Here is a 16,204-nt window from a genome sequence, read left to right as displayed (position 1 = left end):
GCAATAAATTTGAGTCACTCATATAATTAATAAAATACATAAATGAAATACAAGGATATACTGTACTTGAATCACACCTGGAAACGGGAAGCTGAATGACCCACTGGTTAAGAGTGCAGATCCTGGGGGTACCTGAATGGGAATCCTGACTCCAAGGCTGACCAGCTGTGTGATCCTGGGATGTTCCCTATCCTCTCTGAGCCTGTGAAGTGGGGTTAATCCTCTGGGGCTTGGGAGGGTGTTGCCATGCCTTGTTCCTAGATCAACGGAGTCTACAGGTAGGTTTTTTGTTTGTTTGTTTGTTGTTTTTTAAAAATATTTTATTTATTTATTTGACAGGCAGAGATCACAAGTAGGCAGAGAGGCAGGCAGAGTGAGAGGAAGGGAAGCAGGCTCCCTGCTAAGCAGAGAGCCCGATTCGGGGTTCGGTCCCAGGACCCTGGGATCATGACCTGAGCAGAAGGCAGAGGCTTTAACCCACTGAGCCACCCAGGCGCCCCCAGAGGTAGGTTTTGCTTGTGTCAAATCCTCTAGGGTTTGGCCCAGACCTGGCCGCCCTGAGATGCTTAGGTATATATGCCAAATGCCCAAGAGAGGCTCTGTGTTTAGTGCTATGGAGTTCAGAAGTCATTGCCCACTTAGAATGGGGGTGGCCCAGACTTGGGGTTCTGGAAGAGCTTTCTGGCATGACACTGGAGAGCCATCCAACTCGGACATGTGGACTTGCCCAGGGTGGGGGTGGGGTCGGGGGTGACCTAGACAAGGGCATAAAGGTGAGAAAGGGTGGGGTGGTCAGCTTGACCCCAGGGCCAGGGAAAAGGATGGGACAGGACCCTAAGTAGTGGGAGCTTTGGAGGGTCCTTGCCAGAGGAGGGGAGTGGCAGGAACAAGAGGGGAGCTGGGGGCCAGCTGCGGCTGCTGCTCAGAGGAGGGACAGTGGCGGCTCCGGAGGGTCCATGGAGTTGGACAGGAGGGAGAAAGCAGTAAGGGGAAGCTTCCAAGACCAGTGGGGGGAGCATCTGCATGCAGACCTCCAGTGTGAACCCCTCTGACCCGTAGGTTGTGCGAGCTTCAGGAGGGCAGGGAGCCTCGAGTGTTTGTTCTCGGCCCCTCCCTTTGGCCCTGGCATGCAGCAGACACTTGGGGGCAGAAATTTCCTTGAGCCCGATGTGTAGTAGGGGTGAGGCTGGAGGAAGCTGCCTTGTCTCCTACCCCCGGGGTCTTCCAAGCCACAGGCACCTCCTTACAGGAAGAGGGTGAGGGCTGGCAGCTTGCTGGGAGGTGTGGCCAGACTGAGTTCATCCAGTAGGGCGGGTGCAGTGCCTAGGGCCACAATACTTTCAGGGACCCAGGGAAATGTTTTAACTTCTTTTAAAAATTAGGAGAAAGGGGTGCATGGGTGGCTCAGGGGGTTAAAGCCTCTGCTGTTGGCTCAGGTCATGATCTCAGGGTCCTGGGATTGAGCCCCCCCTGCTCAGCGGGGAGCCTGCTTCCCTTCCTCTCTCTGCCTGCATCTCTGCCTACTTGTGATCTCTGTCTGTCAAATAAATAAGTAAAATCTTTTAAAAATAATAAAATCATAAGAAAAAGAAACAGTCCAGACTGGATTATGCTTGTCTTTATATCAAAGCAGTCGAAGCAGGAAGGGCTCACAATGGCCAACATGGCAGGGCTTACTTTTTCCGTCTGCCGTCCAGGAGGCTAGCCGCTATGGCTGGGGACAAGAGTTCACATGGTCCCCCAAGGAGCGGTTTGGGCCACTTTGGCTCCTGCAGGCTGCGGGGCCCTGCTTGACCAAGTTAGCCCAAGGTGGCCAGAACAGACCCTGGGCTGCAGTGATAAAGCAGCACCCACAGGCGAGCTGAGGGGTCCAAGGCCTGCTGCTGGAGGTGCCATGCCCATCAGGGTGTGTCCCGGCCAGCTGGAGGCCACCTCTGGACCGTGACGGTTGCAGTCTCCCCTCACTGAGTGCCCAGCGTCTGCAGGGCGGCCTGCCCCATTACCCTGTAGCATCCTCATTAGTCCCACGATGTTGTGCCCATTTTACAGATGAGCAGATGGAGGCGGAGAGAACCAGTCACAGAGTGTCTGAGCCGGGACTCAGAGCCCCGCCTGCCGCCGGCCCCGGGCCCCAGTTCAAGTGACTGGGGTTTTCCTCTGGCGATGGGAGCCCAGGGCTACTGTGTGGGACGGCGTTCAGGGCTTTGCTTTCAAGCGCTGTAGTTCCCCTCTCTGAGGTCGGTCCCTGTTTTCCCATTTTACAAACGGGAAAGGTGAGTCTCAAGAAGAAGCGACCTGCCGGTGACACGGCCGGGACGGCGGCCACGGGAAGGACCAGGGCCACAGAGCCGCTCGGGGCCGGCCGGGGAGGTAGAGGTAGAGGGGAGCAGGCGCCGAGCGAGCTCTCCGGCCGCCGCGGCTTCCAGCCAGGCCGGGCGGGGCCGGCGCGGGGCGAGGCCGGCGCGGGGCGGGGCCTCGCGGCCCGGGCGGGGCAGGCCGGGGACCTGGGCCGCCACCTCGCGCCGCGCAGTGGCTTCCCGGAGCGCGTCCTCGTCGCTGGTGAGTGGGGACCCGACGCCGAGGGGGCGGCGGGCGGGGCGACCCCGCGCAGGTGCGACCCCCGACAGCGCCCGCGCGCCGGCGCGGGGCCCGGGGGCAAACGGAGGCAGGAGGGGGCAGGCTGGAGCTGCGGGGCGGGGACCCTAGCGGGCCGCAGGGGAGCAGCACCAGGGGCCTCGGTGCCGGGGTGGCGGGCTGCCGGGACCCTCACCTCCGCGGTCAGGGCTCCTGTGCCGCGGGATTCCCGGGGCGAGCGGGAGTTCGGAGGAGGGGAACGGGCGCAATCCGCCCCGGCTCCGCCCCGCCCCTCCTCCGGCCCCCGCGCCCCGCCCCCGCGCCCCCGCGCCCCGCCCCTCCGCTCGGGTCTGGCGGGAAGCGGAGCCACCGGGAGGGACCCGACAGTCCCGATTCCCGCCCCTTCCGCCGTTGAGCAAGCGGGATGGCGGTGGACGGGGAGGGCGGGGGTGGCCGAACGGGGCACCGAGAAGGTCACGAAGTGCCCTGGCTCCGGGTCCGCTTGAGACTTTCCGTTTCTAGGCGGGGAAACCCAGAACACCTGGGCAGGCTATTTGCGCACAGCCAGTTAAGGCCCCCGAGTGTCCTAGAACCGGGTCCCGAGCTTCCCAGTTCAGTGCTCGGGTGCGCGGTCGCCTGGACAGGGGTCTGGTGTGGGCAGAAGGTGGCCTGGGACCTGCCTGCCCGTTGCCGTCCTGCAGCGGTAGGGCGCTGGGGCTTCCGGCCGTGAACACCTTGCAGAGTTCTGGGAACCCGCCTGCTGGCCCGGCCGGCCGGGGAGCCTGTCTGGCTGGCCTGCTGGTGCGTCGCGGGACCCGTACCAGCCATGTGCTCTACAGGCGGGGGCGGGGGGCGGTGCTGGGCTGGGGCCTCCCCTAGGGACCAGGCTGCGGTGTTCCGAAAGGGTACAGAAGGGTGCCAGGTGCCTGGCATGCAGCAGGCCGTGGACCAAAAGACTTGGCTGGCGGAGTGTGGGCCTCGATCCTCCGGTTCCTAGGTGGGGTGAAGTGGGGAGCCCTGCGGGGCATCGCACTGGACGTCTGCTTCATGGAGAAACGCTGTTTGTCCACTGCCTTGGAAGGACACCAGGAGCAAGGGGAAGGGGGGGCGGGGGGCTTGTTTACAGATGGCTGCGCAGCACACCCAGAGGGGGGCTCAGAGGGGACCCTTTGAGCTGAGGGAAACTGAGGCTCACCCAGGAGCCCCTGTCCAGGGTGATATAGTGACAAGGCGGGGGGCAGGGCTTGAACCACTAGGGTTCCAGCCTCTGCGGGCTGGGTGCTGCTGTGTCAGGGGCTGAATCAGCCAGAAACCCTTGACCGTGGGTTGCTCAGGGGTGGGGTGAGGGGCTGGGGCTCCAAGGGAGGGAGCCTCCCTTTCCCAATATACACTTGCATCTTCATTATTTTGTTTCGGAATCTGTTTCTTTTATTTGTACTTCCATTTACTTATTTCTGATTGGGCAGCCATGCCTGAATATGCTCTTTGTATTTAGAAAAGGAGTCGGTCTCCGTGGAGCAAATTCCCCCTTGTCCCTCCCAGCCCCACCCCCTCCCAGACCTCCTGGTTACCAGCTGGCAGTGGACCCTTCCCCACCTGCTGGCTGGTGTACTGGGTACTTGCATAATGAAAAAGATTCACAGAAGTTCTAACGCAGATGATTAGCAGTGAGTCATTTTAGAAAAGAAAGGAGCCTCGGGGCGCCTGGGCGGCTCAGTGGGTTAAAGCCTCTGCCTTGGGCTCACATCATGATCCCAGGGTCCTGGGATCGAGCCCCGAATCGGACTCTCTACTCAGTGAGGAGCCTGCTTCCTCCTCTCTGCCTGCCTCTCTGCCTACTTGTGATCTCCATCTGTCAAAAAAATAAATAAGTTTAACAACCAAAAAAAAGAGCCTTAACACCAGTCAGGGGACAGCTCGTGGCTTGAGTGAGAGATGAGGCCTAGGAGGGCCGGGTACAGTGCGGGAGGAGGAGAGAATCAGAGAAACAAACTCTTTGTTCTGTGTGTGTGTGTGTGTAGGGGGGGCAGTTTCTGCCACCTTCTGCAGGGGAGGCCTTGGGGAACGGGGGGCCCCCAGGGACTCACTAGCCGAGCCCCCACTTTACAGATGGGGACAGAGAGGCCTGGGAGGTGGGACCATAGGGCCAGAAATGGGTCTGGAGTCTCTTGCCCGGATGCAGGAGTGCAACTGCTTGAGGACAGGAGATCCTGAGCGCCCCCACCTCCTTGGGAGGACGGAGAGGATTCAGTTCCTGTCACTGCTGCCCTTGGCTGAGAAGGGGTCTAATGCCCTATGGGGCCTGGGACGCTGGTGCTGGAGGGAGTGAGCCTCTTGGCCCTGAGAATCTTGTGACACGGGGCAGAGGGCAGGACCGCGGAGGTAGGGTGGGAGGCCCCTCAGCCCTCTGGGCAGGCCGAGTGCCATGTTGCGATGAGAAGGAGGTGACACGGTCATCGGGTGAAGTGGCCTTGTGGCCCAGATCTGAGGCCAGCAGACTCCCTGCTCAGGGGTGGGAGCGCCCAGGGCCCGAGAGTCACACAGGCCTGGAAAATTCTGGGACTCCCTGTGCCTCAGCGTCCTCATCTGGACAGTGGGACTAGTAGTGTCCCCTGTGGAGGCCAGGAGGGTGTGGCTCGGGGCCCCCAAGAGAGAAGCAGCTGGTGGCCACCCCTGCCGCCGCCGTGAGGAGTGAGTGAAGTCTGAGCATCAGGGTGAGCCAGCATGGTCACTGCTCTTTTCCCAGAGGCCTAGAACCTTCTCCTGATCCCAGGTCCTGAGCCCTCTGCTCTGGCTCTTCTTGGCCTCTGTTTTGGAAGCGCTCCTCGGTGAGTGGCCCCAAGCCCGGGGGTGGAGCCGTGTGTGAAGGCTTCTGCCCCGCTGACCGTCCAGCGCCCGCCTGGCTGATGTCTTCCAGCCTTGGGTCTGTGCCACGGGGCCGCTTCTTCCCCCAGAGGAAATGGGGCAAGTGGCTCCAGAACGGACAGCCACAGCCACTCACTGTCTGTTCCTTGTTTGAGTCACCGATGACCCCACAAAGCAGGCAGGACAGGTTGTACCTGCCTGATGTGAGGGAAACTGAGGCCCAGAGGGGAGCTTTGGCCTGGGATTGCAAAACAAATTGGAGGCAAGCCAACATCTGGGTTCACAGTCACCACTGTTGTTGATGGAAGTCAAGGGTGTGTGGGTGGCTTTGCCCTTCTCCCGAGTCCTTTCCCAGTCACAGGTGCTCCCTACTTTCCCCAGCCCTCCCTGGGACCCCATCCCAGAGCAGATCTCTCTCGGGTCTGCCTGGGCTCGCCCAGCCCAGCCCAGTCCGCTGAGCATGACTCAGCCTGGTGGGCCCCGCAGTGGGGTGATTCAGAAGCTGGGCAGTCCCCGAGAGGCCACAGGAAGCTCCCCATCTGGGCTTTCTCTGGGTGAGGCATCTGGCCTTTCTGTGTTTGACCTGTGAGCTCGGCAGACTCTCCGATCCCCGAGGCTCGTGAAACGTGAAACACAGCCAGGGTCTAGAAAGCGCAGCGGAATGGGGGCAGGAACACGGGGCTCAGACCCTGCTCTGTCACCGAGGCCTTAGGAAAGACACCACCCTCTTGCGGGCTGTGGTTTGTTCTGTACAGCAGGGGGCTCAGTTGATGGGCTCTAGGGCCCACTTGGCGGGCACCGCGGGCAAGTTCTGTGTGGCACTTCCTGGGCACGGGCTGGGATAGGAGTGCTCCTGCCCACCGAACCTTGTGGAGAAATATGGGCCGGTGCTGCAGGGTGCAGAAGCTCAGAAACATGCTTGGTGGCAGAGGCCAGACCCCAAAGGCCACATACTGTTTGATTCCATTTACATGAAATGTCCAGAAAAGGTAAATCGGCAGAGACCGAGGGCAGATTGCTGGTAACCGGGGGCTGGGGGAGGGAGGGCCACGGCGTGACTGCAGGGGGTGCGGGCGTTCATCTGGGTGATGGAAATGGTTTGGACCGTGGCATGGACGGTGATGGCGAGACGTCGGAAGTGCGCCAAATGTCCCTGAACCGTGTGCTCTAAATGCTTGATTTCATGTTCTGCAGATTTTACCTCGATTAAAAAGAAGAAAGTCCCGGGACAGGAGCCACTGACAGTCTCAGAGCAGGCGTGATGTGTTGGGAGGCGTGGGAGGCTCGGAGGGCCCTGGGGGCAGGGGGAGCGGGGGCTGGGGCTGGGGTCCGGGCAGAGGTCAGAGACAGTGCAAACTGTCATCCAAACCAGGACACTTCTTTTTTAATGTTTTACCTTGAACCAATTTTAGACTTACAGAGAAGGTTCCAAAGTAGTAGAGAGAGTCCTCCCCCCCCCGCTGGGAAGTCACCAGTGGTGTGGCTCTGACCGCCACAGCCTCCTGGAGCTCCGCCAGGTGGGGTTTTGCCTTTTCGGCGAGAATACCACAGCGCGTCTGTCCGCCTCTGCAGACCTTGTCAGGGGCTCGGGCTGCCCGTGTGTCTTGCCCTGGCGGCATTCACATTGAGCGCCTGTAGGAAGGACGCCTCAGAGCGTGAAGGGGACCCTCCGTTTGAAACAAAGTGGGTATAAAGTGGGACCGTCCCGTGCTGTGGGAGAAGGGACAAAGGGTGACACTGAGGAGACTCGAGGTCTGGCCCGCTTTGGTGCCTGACCCTCCAGCCCCTCCTCTCAGCTTGTGGGCCTCAGTTTCCCTGTCTGCATGTGAGGGTCAGGACGGCGTGAGGTGTCCCACCTGCCCAGCCTCGGCACGTTCCAGGGGAGGCCTCGGGCTTTGACCACAGCTCCAGTGGTGGCCCGAACGCTGTGGCTTCGCTGTGGACCTGACATTTGTTAGGCGGGCAGGGCAGGGCTGGGTCCCCGCGGCTGCTGAGGAGGCCTGAGCCCGCACCACGTGACCCGGTGGTGAGCCCACCGGGGCGGCCGGGTCCCGGGGATGTGTCTGGAGACCCACCCCCACCTGGCAGGGGCACAGAGCCAGCGTCGTCCGATGGTGGTGAAACAGACCCTCCCGCTCACCCAGGGACAGTCCTGTGCACCCCGGAAGCCGGCGGGCAGGGCAGGAGGGCAGGGGAGGGAGGAGCACAGAACATAGACCGCTGGGCGCCCGCATCACATGCCCAACCCTCGACAGTCACCTCACAGCGCACCTGGGTCTCGGCCTTGGGGGATGGAGGGACTGTCCCAATGCTACAGGTGAGAAGACCGAGGCCGGAGGAGGGAGGAGTCAGTCAGTCACTAGAGGGCAGAGCTGGAATCTGCATCTCCCATCGTCCTGTTTAAAATGATGCTCGTTGGGGCACCTGCGCGGCTCAGTCGGAGAAGCGCTTGCCTCTGGCTCAGGTCATGATCCCAGGGTCCTGGGATCGAGCCCCACATCGGGCTCCTGGCTTAGTGGAGAGTCTGCTTCTCCCTCTGACCCTCCCCACCCCGCTGTGCTCTGTCACTCTCTATCTCAAATAAATAAAATCTTTAAAATAAAATGAAGCTCATTATAGACCTTTTGGAAAACGATAAACAGAATTCTATCTATTTATTCTATTTTTAGAAAACAGAAACAGAATTCCCACTGCCAAGGGCAGCCCTTAGAATCCTCAGCTGCCCGCTTGCCGAGGGGCCCTGGGCCGATGCCTCCCTCATTCCCTGCCTCGGGTCTGCGCTGGCCGGTGGGATAAGAGGGGGCAGTTCCTGGCAGGACAAGCAGCGTTAGCTCTGTGATCATGAAGGCTGTGATTAGAACACCTTCGTGAATGTTAGTTTTTAAAATGCCTGTCTCTGTCATCTATTTTTTTTTTAAATCGGGGTGATTCTGTAGTCCACTTTATATGTCTCTTTCTTTGCTTAACGTTATGTTGAGGACAATTTTTACATTATTAGAGTCTTCAAAAGCTGGATTTGGGGGGTTGAGCAGGCCTTCATGGTCCCTGCTTGTTGGGGATGAAGGTTGCTTCACATTTCATGGGGCTTTCCGGGGCCCCAGGCTGGCAGCTGCCCCCGTCCCCAGGGCAGCCGTCACCCTTTGCTCCGAAGGCCTGATGACTGCACAGCCTTTCCCCTGCATCTGCTCTCCCTTCCTGTGTCCCTGTGCGGGAGGTGCTCACGGTCCTGGCCGGGGCCATCTTTTCCTTGACCCCGCATCCGGGGGTGCCCTTTCTGAGCTCTGTGGTCCTGCAGGGAGTCTCCCGTCCCGTCTGCCCTGGGCCCCCAGCCCCCACCCTAGCTGGTTGAGCTGCGGGTTTGCTGAAATTGATCTGGATGGCTTCCTATCTCATGCAAACAAACACCTCCAGTTTCTCCAGGTAGGATCAGAGTGGCAGTGGGGGCCTAGCCTCCTCATTTTATGGTGGGGAACCCGAGTCCCAGTCAGGGTGCTCACAGACTGGGGGTCCCACAGCAGGTCCAGTCAGAGCTGGCCCGAGATGCCCAGCCAGGGTCCCCCCGCCCACCGTCACTCTGGACTCTCAACCCCGATGGGCAGTTCAGCCTGTGGGCCTCATCCTCTGCTGGGCGCCTAGTAGGTCCTCGAGCAGACCTCAGGGCTGCTGGGGAAGGGGACATAGCTGATGGGCGCGATGGACAGACCTGATGACTGGGTCCCCAGCCCTCAGGGTGGCAGCTCCCAGGCTGGACACAGGGCCCTTCCCTGCCTAGCCCCTGGCGAGCCTCTCAGGGTGGCGAGGGGCCCTCGCTAGTTTGAACTCTCGTAAACTCCTGTTCTTTTCCGCCTGCCACCTCCGTGAGCCTGGGCTGTGGGGTGGGAGCCGCTTTTTGACTGGGCAGAGCCTGGCCCCAGAGTGCTGTGTGACTCCAAGCAGGCTGCTTTCCCTCTCTGACACAGAGGGAAGGAAAGGTGATTTTAGGGTGGGCCTTTAGGGGGGTGGTAAAATACCTTTGCACCTGGGTAACCCCCTCCCCCCCACCGGGCGGGGCCCAGGTAGACGGTGTTGCTATCCCACTCTACAGAGGGGGAAACCGAGGCCCAGAGAGTCGAAGGGACTTGCCTGAGGTCACAGGGAGGTAGTGGGGAGTCAGGATTTGAGCGAAGCTCTGTGATGCAAGTTATTGAATGAATGAATGATTGAATGAATGAATGAATGGTGAGAGAGGGAATGAGAGGTACTAGAACGTAGCGCACGGGGTGTGGGCCGATGCGGGCTTCTCCGAGCGCTGGGCTGTCAGTTGGGCTGGGGAGGAAGGGCTGGGAGGCTCTCTGGGTGGAGGGGACATGAGCTGGCCTTGAATCAGAGGAGGGGTCACTTGACAGGAGACCCAAGGTCAAGGGTGGGGGTGAGAGAGAGAGTACAGGATGCTGGCAGCAGGGAGAGGAGCCGAGGTGGGACAGGCTGTGGGGGCGGGGTCACCCAGAGGCTCCTGCCTCTCCGGGCAGCCTTTGGGTTTGGGGTGGGCGGGGCAGGAAATTTTGGGTGGAAATGTGCTCACTGGAGCCATTGCACGGGGCTGGCAGGATCTGCCCGGGTGTGCCCAGCCCCTCCCTGCCCAGGGCTAGGGAAGCCTTGCCCCAGTTCTGGAGCACCTCCTCCTCACCCCACCCCTGTCTTCTCTTGCAGAACTTTCCAGAGCAGCAACCACCACAGCAGCAATGGCCCCGCCTTGGGTGCCCGCCATGGGCTTCACCCTGGTGCCCAGCCTGGGGGGCTTCCTGGTCTCGTACTACGTCCGCGGGGAGAGGCTCCGCTGGTATGCCAGCTTGCAGAAGCCCACGTGGCACCCGCCCCGCTGGGCGCTGGGCCCCATCTGGGGCACCCTCTACTCAGCCATGGGGTAGGTGGGCTGTGCCATCCTCTCCCTCTCAAGGCCTGGGGGCAGAGCTTCTCCTCCATGTGCTCCTGCGGCAGCAGGCGTTTTCCGGGGCAGGAACTTTCTCCTCCAGGGCGTCTAGGGAGGGGCGGGCCGGATGGCTGGCACCCTGGCTGGCACCCTGGCTGTTTTCGCAACTCCAGGGGGAGGCGGGCTCAGTGTGTCAAGTTCAGACCTGGGCAGCTTCCAAGACCAATAGTGGCAGCAACAGTAACAATTCTCTTAGCTACCGCTGTTGAGCTCAGTGCCAGGGTCTGGGTTAATTTTCAAGACCACCCACTTGACAAGGGGCCTCCTGCAGGAAACCCTGTGACTACACCCCTGGAGAGGAAGAGTAGGATGGGGAGGGCACCCCCTGGTGGCTCTAGTGGGAACTGCACCCAGCCTGTGAGGCCAGCTCCCTGCCCTCCTTCTGGAATGTTCCCTGCATCTTGGGTCTAATGCCAGCCCAGTACAGGGTGGGGCTGCAGATGCCAGGCACCTGGGGAGCAAGTAGCAGAAACCAGGCTGGATGCCATGGGGTCCTGATGGGAATAGTCTGTACAACCTGGGGGTCATGTGGGCACCAGCCCCAGCCAGCCCTGGGCCCTGCCCCGCCAGGCTCCCAGCTCTTCCTGTGTCCTGCTTTCTCCTCCCTGATCCTGGCCCAGGCACCTCTGGTTCGGCCTCTCCTTGTTCAGCCTCCAGGCCTCCCCACTCCTTCTGGGCTTTCCTCCGCCGGTGAGATCCTGGTAAAGCCCAAATGTGACCCTCGTCTCTCCTTAGAGGGACGCTGCAGACACTTAGTGATACTGATAAGGTCAAATCTCTCATGGAGTATAGAGCTTGGACTCTGGCCCCGGCCACCTGGGTTCAAATCCTGCCTTCACCGGTTGCCTGCCAAGAGATCTTAGTCACTTTGCCGCTGCATGCCTCAGTTTCCCCACCTGTAACACAGGGGTGATAATACTGCCCATTTCACAGCATTATCATGAAAGTGAAATGAGTTAATACTTGGAAAGAGCCAGAGCAGTACCCACATGTGTACATGCTGGGGCCACTCGTTCTTATTAGCAGTGTAACTGCCTCCCCCTCGTGGTTCTAAGAACCCCCATGACCAGGTCCCCATCTGCCTCTTCAGCCTTGCCTCTCTGCTGCCTCCCAGACCTCAGCCTCCTGGCCCACAGGCCCCTAACCTGCCCCTAAGCGTTTGTAAACGCTTGTTTTCTCCCCCTAGCAGACTCCTACTTGCCCACTAAGGCACAGTTGAAATGTCCTGTCCTCTGTGTGGGCGCCCCATCTAGGTTAGGAGCCTCTTTCTCACTCCAGATCGTGATGATAATAATGGTAGATATTTACTGAGTGTCCCACATGCCAGGCGCTGACCTAAGCCCCGCCAGGATGTTAACTCAAATCCTCACAGCAGTCCTGGGAGCAAGAAAGGCCCAGAGAAGTCAAGCAACTTCCCTGAGGGCACACAGTGGTCAGTGGGAGAGCATGGCCGAGCCACCACTGTGCTGTCCCGTAGGTGAGCATGGCTCAGGGAGGCTTTTGGTCTCTTTCCTGCTGGTGCCCTGACTGATGGCCTCTGTTTCAGGTACGGCTCCTACATGGTCTGGAAAGAGCTTGGAGGCTTCTCGGAAGAGGCTGTGGTTCCCCTGGGTCTCTATACCGGGCAGCTGGCCTTGAACTGGGCATGGCCTCCCATCTTCTTTGGCAGCCAACAAATGGGTTGGGTAAGTGTGTGGCCTTGGCCAGTCTCCTTGGTCCCTGGAGATGGCTTGCGGAGGAGTGACCCTTCCTTGGGGGACACAGGGCATCACATCCTAGATGGGGTGAGGGTCTGAAGATCCAGGGGAGGGGATGGCACAAAGCATCTCGCAGGAGCTTTTAGGGGACCAGCAGCCTCCTGTGGAGCCCCCAGCTGCTTTTCCTCCAGTGGAGGAGGCTTGCGGGGTTCTGACAGCACCAGACGTGCTCACTGGCTTGGTTGAGGGCCATCGTATGGGGAAATATGACGCCTGGTGCCCTGTGTCCCTAACATGGCATGGATCAGGCGGGGGTGATTGTCCTCATTTTACAGGTGGGAAACCGAGGCAGAGAACAAGGGAGGGACTTGGCAGGGTCACTCAGGGTGGGATGGAGTGCTCCCTGGGTGCACCCCACGAGAGGCCAGCTGGGACACGCACCCGGTGAGCACAAGGAACTTCAGGCCTCCCTGTCCCTGGCGCCCCCGTCCGTGTCTCTGCAGGCACTGGTGGACCTCCTGCTGACGGGTGGGCTGGCAGGAGCCACGGCCGTGGCCTGGCACCAGGTGAGCCCGCCGGCCGCCCGCCTGCTCTACCCGTACCTGGCCTGGCTGGCCTTCGCAGCCGCCCTCAACTACTGCGTGTGGCGGGACAACCGAAGCTGGCGCGGGGGCCGGCGGCTCGGCGAATGAAAGTGCACCGTCCTCTGCAGACCCCAGCTGCTGCCGATCAGATGCTGCCCGGGGTGGCGGCCCATGTGCTTCTGTGGCCGCCCAGCCTGCGGGTCTGTCGGGTCTCGGCCCCGGGGGTCACCACCAGCTGCAGAGGTGCCCCAGGCCGAGCCTCTATGCCAGGAACGGCGTTCTGTGCTTCGTCCTGTGCTTCCTGCTCCGCTCCAAGTGCACTCTCAGAACACGGGAGGCTAGAAGCCAAATAAAGTTTGTAACCTCCTGGCCGTGGCTTTTTCACTTGGTGGGGGGACTCCTGGCTTTGGGGAGGGAGGGGTGCTTACCCCACTGCCAGATGTGGTCAGCGCTTCACCAGTGCTTCTCGGGTCCCTCCCAAGACCCTCTGAGAGGCGAGGTGGCCTTCCCGGAGCAGAGCAGCTCAGGTTCGGCCTGGAGCCCACACCCAGGCTCTGCTCTGTAGACTGGTGCACAGCAGGTCCGGGGTTTAGTCCTGTCCACTCCCTAAGCCCCCCAGCTTTGTCCACGTCCAGGTCCTCTGCAGGCAGCCGCTGGGGGCAGGGGAGGCTGGTGGAGGCCTGTCTCCCAGGCAGGCTCCCGCTGGGGCGACACCCCTACTCCAGCCAGAAGCCGTGGTCTGGCCCTCCACCGCATCGCCGCCGGGCACTGGGGCACCGGGGGGCCTGGGACCTGTGGGTCTTTGGCAGCTTGTTTTGTTTGGTTGTTGGTCACTCACACAGGCAAACAGGTTGTGTTTCACTGTCATTTGGGCAGGCCGGGTGCTCTGCTGCCGGCTCCCCGACCTTTGCCTTCTCACATTCAGACGGGATCCAGTTCCAACATCAGGAAAGCTCCGGGAGGGACAGCAGACCACACACTCGGCCAAGAGCAGGGATGGCTCTCTCCCAGGGCTTGTCACCTCTGCTGGGACTGGATGCTGGCAGATCGTGCCCGGCGGGGAGTGCCGGCAGCACCTCGGCCAGCTCCCAGGCTCTTTCTCCAATGCTCCCCAGAGGACAGGGCTCTGATGGGGGACTCTTGGATCATCCTTTCTATTATTTATAAAGTTCTCCAAGATGGTCTGGGTGGGAGGGCCCGAAGTGTCATCCCAGGCTCCCGTGGGCCCCTCAGATGTGCTGTACTTAGCACTTACGTGCCCCTGAGACTTCTTTAATCCTGTGATGCTCATGCAGGTTCTTTTTTTGTCTGTCCCACTCGCTGTGGCTTTGTTCCTCTCTAGCGGTATCCCACATGCCTCCTCCTGGCCACACGACACGCATAGCCACAGAAATGGCTAGGAAAATGGACGAGACAGATGTACTTAGCCATTGCGTCTGCCGCTTTTTTGTGACGCTCTGTCCCCCGCCCCAGTTCTTCCTAAGTAGACCGCCTTCTCTCATTTTCTGAGCGTTGGCTTCTGCTAGCAACCCGAGGCTCCGGACATGTCCACGTTGGTTTGATAGGAAAGTCTATTATCTCACAGATGTCAAGTCCTTCTGGTCTGCACTCCTTCCTGGAGCTACTTCGAGCTGTTGAAGTCTTAAATCTGGGCATTTGCTTTCCTCTGTAGCCAGCTGGCCACAAAGGACACAAACAAGGTGATTCACACAGCTCAGGAGGGCTTGGCGAGCTGGCCATCGGCAGGGACACAGCAGTGACTGTCAGGCATGTGCCGAGTGCTTTAATGTTTCCATTGGCCCCTGTGGATCTCTGGTACCAAGAGGTTCTATGTTGGTGCCTCTCCAGGAAGGAGCTGCCACGTTTGGTGGTATTTATGTGGCCATGGATCATCACTGAGGACCTTTCTAGATTTTGCTGTCAGCTTCTCAAGCTTTACCTTTTGGATTTCTTTTGTGTGGTTCTATAGAACTTTGGTACAATGATTACTATGGCTGTGACTCCCTGGTCAACTCCAGATTTCCAGCTCTTACAGATTTTGCACTCTGATGAATTCTGAACACGGAGGCGCCCGGGGGGCTTGTTGGGCGTCTGCCTTTGGCTCAGGTTGTGCTCCCAGGGTCCTGGGACTGAGCTCCGCATCGGGCTCTCTGCTCAGCGGCGAGTCTGCTTCTCCCTCTGCCTCTGTCCTTCCTTCCTCTATCCCCGTGCACTCTCTCGCAGATCAAGTCTTTTTAAAAAAAATTCTCAACACAAAGTGACCCCAGTGAAGATACTAGCAGAAAGAAGCATTTCCAGAGCTAAGAACCATCTACACTGCAAGCGGTCTGGTCTTGAAGCACAGAGGGAGCCCTGCCTCAGGCGTTGTCTGATTTCCACTGATGAGAGGCGCAAGGACGTCTAGAATCGGGGAAAAGCCCGTTTATAAATTATAAAGAGCCTGGATCATGTGGTCCTCTCATCACTGTTATCCTGGGTAATCAGGTTTGAAGTGAACTGGCAATGAGCAGGCCCACCCTCCCCATTGGGCATGCGGATGAGTGCCCTGTGTGAGTGCCCGTCCAGAGGGGCACAGGCGGTGCCCTGCAGGGCCTCTGCCCACCACGAGGGGGCGTCACTGGGCTGGCCTACAGTGCTCAGGCCCCTCCTGCATCCGCCCCCTGGACCCTCTGGCTGTCCAGAGCAGCTGGGGTCTCCCACTAACCCCAGCCCCAGGCTGAGGAAACAGGTAGGAAGAGAATCCCGTGTCCTGAGGCCCCAACAGCGTGCGCTGAGCTAGGATTCAGGGCTGGCACCAGGACAAGGCTCCTGGGCACTGCCCATGATGCAGAGGGGAGCCTCAGCTCCCCATCTGTCCCTGCTGTGTTCTGCTCTGAAATGGAACCAGTGCTGGGGAATCCAGCTTTGGGGGAGGAACCTGGTCAGAGTGTTCCCCCAAACCCCTATGTTGAATCTTACCCTCCACTGCGTGTCACAGGAGGTGGGGACTTCGGGAGGGGATCAGGTCACAAGGGTGGCGCCCTCATGAATGGGGTCAGTGTCCTTACAAGAGGCCCACAAAGTTCCCTTGCCCCTTCCAACATGAGGACACAGTGGCCATCCGCGAACCAGGACGAGGGCCCTTACAGACACCAAGTCGGCCGCCCCGATCCCGGGACGCCCCCACTCTAGAACCGTGAAGAAGCAACTTCTGTCGGGCAAGGCCCGGGGTTGTGGTATTGTTACCGCAGCCCTAACAGACCCAGACGGGCACCTGGCAGCCCAAACGCCATTTTCTCTCGTTTCTCCAAGGGGACGTCTGGATATTTTGGTTTTCTTCGACAACCGAACAGGAAGACGCTGACACACGGCGCCGGACCTGTGGTTCTGGGGCCTCCACACAGAGGGAGGCCGAGGTCAAGAAGGCCGAGTTTATTACGGTACAGGTCGCGTCAAGGAGAGGCAGGACGCCAGCGGCTCTCCAGGGGAAAAACCAGAGACCGTGTGTCCTGCTCGCTACATCACGGCTTGGCTGG

The 16,204-nt window shown here is 60.0% G+C and overlaps 2 protein-coding genes across 2 annotated transcripts; one reads left to right on the top strand and one right to left on the bottom strand.

Moving 5' to 3' along the window:
• Window positions 1–1,603: 1,603 nt before the first annotated feature.
• Window positions 1,604–6,356, bottom strand: LOC123393099 (translation initiation factor IF-2-like). The gene is made up of 2 exons (XM_045083985.1): window positions 6,306–6,356; window positions 1,604–2,866 (listed from the first exon to the last, which is right to left on the bottom strand). Exons 1-2 carry the CDS (start codon window positions 6,354–6,356, stop codon window positions 2,078–2,080), a joined length of 840 nt encoding a protein of 279 aa, XP_044939920.1. The 3' UTR covers window positions 1,604–2,077.
• On the top strand, window positions 2,457–12,941 carry TSPO (translocator protein). Its single transcript, XM_045083745.1, has 4 exons — window positions 2,457–2,559; window positions 10,129–10,342; window positions 11,955–12,093; window positions 12,609–12,941. The coding sequence occupies exons 2-4, from the start codon at window positions 10,161–10,163 to the stop codon at window positions 12,795–12,797; spliced, it is 510 nt and encodes a 169-aa protein (XP_044939680.1). The 5' UTR covers window positions 2,457–2,559; window positions 10,129–10,160; the 3' UTR covers window positions 12,798–12,941.
• The last annotated feature ends 3,263 nt before the right edge of the window (window positions 12,942–16,204 follow it).

This window comes from Mustela putorius, unplaced genomic scaffold, assembly GCF_011764305.1.
Source record: "Mustela putorius furo isolate JIRA1106 unplaced genomic scaffold, ASM1176430v1.1 tig00000738_pilon_pilon_pilon, whole genome shotgun sequence".
NCBI lineage: Eukaryota > Metazoa > Chordata > Mammalia > Carnivora > Mustelidae > Mustela > Mustela putorius.
Note: the sequence above shows the minus strand (reverse complement) of the source record. Positions and strands in the feature narration are given on the sequence as shown.